The 9025-nt window shown below is 35.2% G+C and overlaps 1 protein-coding gene across 1 annotated transcript in view; it reads left to right on the forward strand.

Moving 5' to 3' along the window:
* Nucleotides 1–8583, forward strand: part of KNL1 (kinetochore scaffold 1) — a 63436-nt gene extending 54853 nt beyond the window's left edge. The window contains 10 exon segments of the mRNA XM_061430772.1: nt 746–823; nt 989–1028; nt 2271–2372; nt 2813–2913; nt 5638–5706; nt 6413–6522; nt 6732–6850; nt 7535–7657; nt 8399–8492; nt 8494–8583. Coding sequence (XP_061286756.1) covers nt 746–823; nt 989–1028; nt 2271–2372; nt 2813–2913; nt 5638–5706; nt 6413–6522; nt 6732–6850; nt 7535–7657; nt 8399–8492; nt 8494–8517 — 860 coding nt within the window. The 3' untranslated portion in view covers nt 8518–8583.
* Nucleotides 8584–9025: the final 442 nt, after the last annotated feature.

Raw genomic sequence — 9025 nt, forward strand, 5'->3', positions numbered from 1 at the left:
AAAGTGAGAAGGGAGGGAAAAGCAGACTGCTCAATATGAATAACACAGGCAGAAGCCTTTCTATGGAAAAGAATATACCAATTAAAAGGATCTGAAATAAGGCAAATGTGGCTAGAATAGAGAGAACAAAAGGGAACATAGTCTGAGATAAAGCTGGAGATGCCAGCTTTAGGGACCAGGTCAAGGAGGGCCTCTTAAGGAATTTTGACTTTTTCTGAGAACAGTGAATAGCCATTTGAAGGGTGTTAAGCATTGGCTGTAAATTAAGAAGTTAAGCAGTTATTGGATGGTATGGTTAATAAAGGACAATAGTTTATATAAAGGGAACTTAGTAGTGGTGAAGGAAAAAAGTAGATTCACAAAATATTTCTGAGGTAAAAGTCTAAAGTTGATTTGGATGTGGGGAGAGAGAAGGCTTTTAGGGATGATTCCAAAGTATCAGAAATAAATTTAAATATGTGTGTGTGCATTTATATATGTGTATGTGTTCCTGCTTAGTCCATGGGGTTGCCTAACAATAATTTTGATGTATGCAAATTATATATGAACAATTTCCATCTGCCACTAGAAGCAAGTCTTACGGAATTATTATTTTATCTCAATGCTTTTTTGTCAAGGAAAAGGTGGGTTAGCATAAATGCTTGTGAAATATTCTTAACACGACATTTTGGGACCATCTCTTCTTTTCATCTCTGGTTGTTTAGTTATTTTTGACTGAGTTATTTTAATCCATGGTCTACTTTAGAAACTAAGAGTTTGGAGGATGAACAGAAAGACAGTCCTGTGGAAGAACTGAATTCTGAAGTGAGAGCTGCAGAGAAAGGTAACTGATTTAATTAGGGAGGTAAATGGGGAAAAAATCCTCTGTTCTGAGTTTTTTATTTAAATGAGATTAATGAGATAGACTTTTCAATAAAACAGATGATTTGTATACCAGTATTTTAATGTGTACATTCTGATAGATTTGTTTTTGTTTTTCTTTTCAAAGAACTGGAACAGCTGAAAACTGAGGAAGAAAAGCTTCAAAGGTTAGCCTTCAGTTTGAGTGTTAGAAAATATGCTAACCTCTACATGGTTAAGTGATTTCCTACCTCCAGAAACTGACAAGATTGAGAACATGAATATTGACTAAGGTTGAGCCAGGGCTTCTACTCCACTTTGAACTTGACCTTGGAGGCCATCTTAGCAGTATTCTCTAAGCATTTATTGCTTACAAAGCATTAATCCAAGGCAGTAGTTCTCAAGCTTGTGTAATATCAGGATCCTGTTAAAGAAAATCTAGCATTAAACTACTTTTATATGACACTTAACTGTAAATAAATATAAAATGAGGTGTGTTTCTTATACTCTGGATCTTAATTTAACTGTAAGACTCAAAGAAATCAAATACAAATAATGACAAAACCAGTAAAATTCCAACTGGAAACATTAACTTGATAGGTGATAATAATTTAGCTAAAATTAAATTGATGCTAGCAAAATGACTAACAAAATATAAATTCTGTTTAGCTCTAATAAGCTAAACAAAACCAAATGCATGCACCAAAATTATGGCATGTTTAATTTTTAAGGTGGGCATTCTTATGGTCTATATTATGCTTATATTTTTAACATCAAAATGAAAATTAAATTTTTTTGAGGTTAGTTTTTGTTAATTTATTTTTAATTGGAGGATAATTGCTTTACAATATCGTGTTAGCTTCTGCCATACAACAATGTGAATCAGCCATAAGGATACATATTCTAGTGTGGTGGATGAACCTAGAGCTTGTTAGAAAGAGTGAATTAAGTCAGAAAGAGAAAAACAAATACCATATATTAATGCATGTATATGGGACCTAGAAAAATGGTACTGACGAACCTATTTGTAGTGCGGGAATAGAGACATAGACATAGAGAACGGACTTTAGACATAGCAGAAAGAGAGGATAGGATGAATTGTGAGACTAGCATTGAAACGTATGTATTACCACATGTAAAATAGATCAGTAATGGGAAGTGTTGTATAACACAGGGAGCTCGGTGTTTTTTAGCAACCTAGGAGGGTGGGATGGGGTGGAGGGGGGAATGTAAATTTTAATAATAATAGACCCAAACTTCTAGTTTAATGTTTATTTTAAAAAAACCTAAAAATGCAAAAATATACGTCATTCACCTCACTGGGGGAGCCATTTAGCACATGGCTTTTAGTCATAAACTTTTATTTTAATGATGTCTGAATTCTCTAGCAGTGACCTTATCTTTCTGTGAATACCTGGTTTGATTTGCAGAAATTTCTTAGAGCTGGAGATACAGAAAGAGCAGATCCTTGCTCAATTAGACTTTGTGCAAAAACAAACAAAGAGAACTGAAGAGCTACTGGATCAGTTGAGGTAAGGGAAAACAGGTAGCATTAATTTGTGTTTTATCCTGTACCTTTGTGGTTGTCTCAGTCCACTAGTGCAGTTGACATGTGTTTGTAATGTGTATCACTGTTTTTAAGCTATAATGCAATGTATTCTCAAAAAGAATAATTTTTGAAGCTGAAAGTATACAAAGTGGGAGAGCTATGAAATTTGTAATGTTAAAATATTTAATATTTTATATTGCCTAGACTTGGCTTTTCTCTGACATATAACTCAAAATTGAGTCAGTTCTTATTTCTTTCAAAAGCATAAGTTTGTACATTCACAGTCTTGGAATTAAAATAATGACTGTCTCCCAAGCCAGTAGAAAACTCCAGTAGCTGCTGATGGTACTATTCAGGTGGTAGAAGAAGTTAACTCTCTTCTTTTATCTTAAAAATGTTTTTTTGTCTTTTCTCTTTCTTCAGCTTGTCTGAATGGGATGTCATTGAGTGGAGTGATGATCAAGCTGTATTCACCTTTCTTTATGACACAATAGAACTCATCATTACCTTTGGAGAGCCAGTAGGTAAGTAGCAATAATAAGATAATTCCTCTGCAGATAAATGTATGCTTAAACTTACTAAAGATTCATATCTTTGTTTTAATGTAATATTAACATGTATTGACATGATGAAAGTACTGCTGAAAATCTTAAAAGAGGCAATCACTTTAATTAGTGATAATAGAATTTTATTTTATTAAATAAAAAGTAAAAACCTTCAGCTGGTGAAAAGTTGCCCTTTGTTGAATTACATTAGATAATAGAATTTTTGCCTATCCAGAAAAATGGATCAACATGCTCTTCACATCTATTTAGTCTGATTTCTTTTTTTTCATCAGTCTGTCTGTTGTGATAGAGTATTTGCTCTAATGCTGATGATTCTTGACTGGGTTTTTGATGTACATAAGTTAACCCAAAAAGCTAATTGGAAATTCTCTGTATATTGATTGGTAGGTTTATCAAAATAGGTAAACATCACTAGATGGTAAGTTGATAGAATCCTAGCTATTTTGTTATAATCTCCTGTCAGTATCTTTAGGTCTCTTCTCTTGAAACAACTTCAGCATGGCCAGCCCTGGGTGAACATGGCCAAACTGAAACTTTGAATCTTTATAATTTCTCAGCCTTGTCCAAGCCCAATTCTCCTTAACAGTTCCTGGGAACTCCTTGTCTGTTCAGTGATTAGGACTTGCGCTTTTACTACCATGGCCCCAGGTTCAGTCTCTGGTTGAGAAACTAAAATCCTGTAAATCGTGTGGAACAACCCCCCCACCACCACCGCCACCATAAAAAAGTTCCTTTTCTAAATGAATAGCATCAACTTCTGTTCAGGTCCGAAATTAAAAGTTAGGAATCACTCTGTACCGCTTTCTTCTTTACCTGGCATATCTAAATTATGACTTACTGATTCATATTTAACATTCTTCTACTTTTTTGTGTCTCTTCTGCCAAGAGACACCTTCAGTCTGTACAATAACATATAGATAGTCTTTCTGGAACTTTTTCTTTTCCCCTCTATTTCTTTCTCCTTCCTGTAGCTGTAGTAATTGTTGAAAATTTTATCATGTACCTCCTACTCTTAAACTGATGATCAAAATGCTTATAACCTATAAAGCCTTGAATGAATTGAATTTTTCCTCCTTTTCCTGCCTCATCTGACACTGTTCTCTGCACATCGGCCACAGTGAATTTCTTTCATTTCTTTAAAAGATCATGGTCATTCATGCTCAGTCATATTCCATCCTACCTCAGGACATTCATCCTGATGTTTCTTATGCCTGGAAACTTTTGCCCTATCTTAGTCCTTCTGGGTTGCCATTTTAAAAATACCATAAACTGGGACTTCCCTGGTGGTCCAGTGGTATAGAATCCGCCTTCCAGTGCAAGGGACATGGGTTCAATCCCTGGATGGGGAACTAAGATCCCACACGTCTTGGGACAGCTAAGTCCATGCACTGAAACTATGGAGCCACTGGCACGTTCTAGAACCCATGTTCCACAACAAGAGAGGCCTGCATGCTGCAACTAGAGAAAATTTAAAAATATAAAATTTTACATACCATACACCAAGTAGCTTATAAACAATAGAAATTTATTTCTCACAGTTCTGGAGGCTGGAAGCTCAAGATATGGATGCCAGTATGGTCAGGCAAGGGCCCTCTTCCAGGCTGCAGACTCCATTGTATCCTCACATAACTAGCTAGCTCTTCAAGGTCTCTGTTTTAAGAGCACTAATCCCATTCATAAGGGCTCCATCCTTATGATCTAAGCACCTCCCAAAGGTCCCACCTCCTACAACTATCACAGGGGGCATTAGGTTTTCAGCCTATGAATTTTCAGACCATAGCACCTCCTCTTCACCAAGTAAATGTCTACTAATAGTCCTTAAGAGCTCAACTAAATTATCACTTTCTCAGAAAAGTTTTCCTTGACTCTTCTTTTACTCACTCCCTCTGCTATTTGCCCTCCTGGTATATGTTCTAATTGCTTCATGCAGTTTTCTTAATTGTGCTTATTACAGTTTGTAGTTCTTGGTGTGTTTATTAGTGCAATTATCTGTGTGTCCCCCTGAGCTGTAATTCTTTAGAGCATAGGTTGATCGTGTTTGTTTGTCTCACTAGCATATCCTCAGTGCCTAACACGTAGAAAATATTCAATAGAGTGAAAAGAATCAGAATCTTAGAGACAAGAGAGAACTCTGGTGTATGGAAGAACAATCAGCTCTCCTAGCTACCTAAAATTCATCGCTGTTATTTAGTCACTAAGTCACATCCAACTCTTATGTGACCCTATTCACTATAGCCCGCCAGACTCCTCTGTCTATGGGATTTCCCAGGCAAGAATACTGGAGTGGCTAAAATTATTGTGATGCTAAAAGCATAAATTGTTTTCACTGTATTTGTACAAAGATAATAGGTGTGGGGAGGTTGTAGTCATCTTCTTTATATGATTCCTAAAAAGAATATTATTTTTTCACAGACGTTAGTGTTCAAAGGAGGAGGCCCTGATAAATTTACAAAAATGTCCCACACCTTAAATTTCCTTAAAGGCCTGCCAGTTAATATAGTTCAGTGTTCTCAGGGGAAACTTTACATACACAGAGAATAGTATGATTCAGGGATAAAGCTTCAACTGTCTATGAAAAAACCCTGCTACCCAGAAAGAATAGGATTCTAAAGTACTGAGTTGTATGTGGCTTTAAATCAGATGATAAAAAGAAATACTGTTTTTGTGCTGGCTTTTCCCTAGTTGGTCTCCCTTTCCTGGGCAAGGCTTATAGGAAGATTGTTGATCTGAATTTTCAGTCTCTGTTAGATGGTAAGTTCAGAACATTTAATCCAACAAAACTTTGTTGGAAATTTATTTAATATTGATTAAATTATTTAATAAGTGTATATTGCTCCTTGAGAACTCTTTTATATACTAAATTAAATATAAACAACAATAGTAATTAGAAATGTGTATTAGACCAAAAACTGCTTGAGAATTGTTCTAAATATTGTGTGGGCTTTAAAAGAAATTTTAAAAAATTATTACTAAATCTTGAGTAATAGCTATTTCCATAATTTAAAAATTACCATTATGGGTACTTACTCTGTATCAGACATGTGTATTACTCACATCAACACTATTCTCCATTTTGTGATTAGAGAACTATAGCTCAAAAGCAATTTTGTGCTTAGGATCACTCAGGTAGTAAGGAAAGCCAGAATTTAAACTCAGGGTTATGTTACATTTAAACCTACACATTTATCTCAGTTTTATTCTGTATGTGATAAAGGCTTGAGTTTATATCACAGTGACTTATGTTCACTATATATGATGATTTATGTGTTTGAAAATAAAATGGAGATGATAGTTAGATACCTAGTTGTTTGAAGGTATTTCTAGTTAATATTTCTAGTGTGTATGTGTGTGTGTGTGTGTGTGTGTGTGTGTATGTGTGTGTGTGTGTGTATATATAATACATGAATGATAAGTAATAGCCTGCTTTTGATTTCTTTTTTTTTTTTTGCTTCCTCAGAGGATAAAGCTCCTCCTTCCTCCCTTTTAGTTCATAACCTTATTTTCCAGTACATTGAGCAACAGGAATCCTGGAAGAAGACATGTACAACACAACATCAGGTACCCAAGGTAAATTCCCACTGAAATATTTAAAGGAAATCATGTCAACTGTCCCAAAAAGCAGAACTGAAATTTTATATATGTAATAGTGAATCCTGAAATGATAAATATACTAAAGATATACTAAACTGTTTAACTTCGGGCCATTCTTTATAAAAGAGTCACTAAACCCTGAAATGTTTTTATACTTCCATCTTTTCTTTTTCTATTTTTCCCAGATGCTTCAAGAAATCTCACTGGTAGTGAGCCATTGCAAACTCCTTGGAGAGGAGATTGAGTTTTTAAAGCGATGGGGACCAAATTATAACCTAATAAGCATAGATGTGAATAATACTGAGTAAGTGTATTAGTTTCTGTAGAGCTGCCATGACAGAGTACTACAGACTGGGTGGCTTACACAATGGAAATTCATAGTCTCACAGTTCTGGAGGCTGGAAGTCTGAGGTCAGAGTGTCAGCAGGATCAGTTCCTTCTGATGGCTATGAAAGAGAATCTATTCCATGCCTCTCTCCTAATTTCTGGTGATTTGCTGGCAGTCTTTTGGCATTCCTTGTTTGTAAATATGTAATCCCGGTAGCTTCTTTTATCTTCACATGACATTCTTGCTGTGTGTATGTCTGTGTCCAAATGTTCCCTCTTTGTTAGGACACCAGTTATTTTGGATTAGGGGCCTACCCTACTCTGAAATGATCTCATCTTAACTAATTAATTCTTCAATGATCCTCTTTACAAATTAGGTCACATTCTGTTGTACTAGGGGTTAGGACTTTAATACATGAATTTTAGGGGACACAACAACCCATGACAGTAAGTAGTTAGTCGAAAACTTATTAAAATAATTAATAGTTTGATGACTAATGATGAAAATACAACCATAAGCATGCTTTGTTCCAGATGTTTTACCCTCTGTTCTTTTGGTAAGCAATGATGTATACCATAGTTTCAGTATAAAAAGAAAATGTATTTGTGTTTCATTCCATTTTTGTTTTGTATTTTTAATTGAGGACCTTGTCTTTTACAGATTGAAGCTTTTATTCTCCAGCTCAGCAGCATTTGCAAAGTTTGAGATAACTTTGTCTCTCTCAGCCCACTACCCATCAGTCCCATTACCTTTCTCTATTCAAAATCACCTTGGAAACATTGGGTGAGTAAAAAGCAAGCAAGAAAGGGCTCCCAACTACTTTTTTACCTTTGTTCTTTCCTTTGAAAGATTTCTCAAAGTGGTCAGAAAATGGATAGACCATAGTGAAAGCCAGAAGTCACCTCTCTCTCTGATTTCATTTTGAAGAATTTGTTCTTTTAAAGTCAGTGACCTTCATTGCTATCTCCAGTGAATACTGGAGACCATTGGTCTATTTTTTTATATTTGCTCCATTTTATGGTCACTCCTTCGTAAAACAGGAATCAAAAAGAAAAAAATCCTGCTTAAGTTTAGCCCAGATCACATCTGAACAACTTTTATGGCCTTAAAAACAGAGTAATCACTTTAAGAACTGTGTAGTCATAGTGCTTTTCTCAGTTTGTGGAACAGACTTAAAAGTACTTCATTTCTACTGTATGTTTTGTGACTTTTTGTATACACTGCTGACGGATTGCAAAGTGATCGAGTGTAGAATATGCCCACCCCAAATCCATCAGCAAACACCAATAGTTTAGATTTTTATTGCGAGAGAAAGCAGCTAAGTCACAGTACCTCACAATTACATACATAATTGGTTCTTAGACCTTATTTTTAGAATCTCAGTTCAGATTGGACAGTCTAATTATTTCCAGACATACCTGTTTGTGCTTCCTAGTAGATAGAGAAACCCTACTCAAAAATATGAATTTCATTGAAATGAAGACAAGTTTCCAGAAAAATTAATTAGCCTTTTGTTCTTTCCAGCCAAGATGAAGTCACTGCCATTCTATCTAAAGTGCCACTGGAAGACAACTACCTAAAGAATGTAGTCAAACAAATTTACCGAGATCTGCTTCAGGACTGACTGCCATTTCTACCACTAGAATCATGGATTGCAGTTATAAAAATCAAACACAGTACACTTAATAATAATACTTCCAGCGTTTCAATTACTGTTTAATATTCATCTTTAGGTCATAGAAGCCTAGTAAAGTTTCTTCTGATGGAAATTTCTCCCACTAAAGTTATGCTCTCTGCTTTAGTACAAACCCTTTAAGAATTAACTTTTAAGTATAAGAGGAGGGGTCCCCACAGACAAAAATACTAGCCATTTTCCCATATCTAGGGCTTTGATTTTTAGGTTGCTGCCTTCTGCCTGCCAAATATTTCCAGGGTAGTCAGGTCTATCTACAAACCATTCATCCTCCTTTTTTCTCCATTCCAGAGATGTTATTAAGAGAAAGCAGTAGCACTCAGCTATTGGAGTGGTTGCCATCTTCTCTTAAACACCTTGTGTTCTTTTATATAGTGTCTACTAGTATTTTCCTAATAAATATAATTTTGTAGGGAAAAATTAATTTTTGGTCTGATACATATATGTAAATATATTAA

Source organism: Bos javanicus, chromosome 10, assembly GCF_032452875.1.
Source record: "Bos javanicus breed banteng chromosome 10, ARS-OSU_banteng_1.0, whole genome shotgun sequence".
Lineage (NCBI taxonomy): Eukaryota > Metazoa > Chordata > Mammalia > Artiodactyla > Bovidae > Bos > Bos javanicus.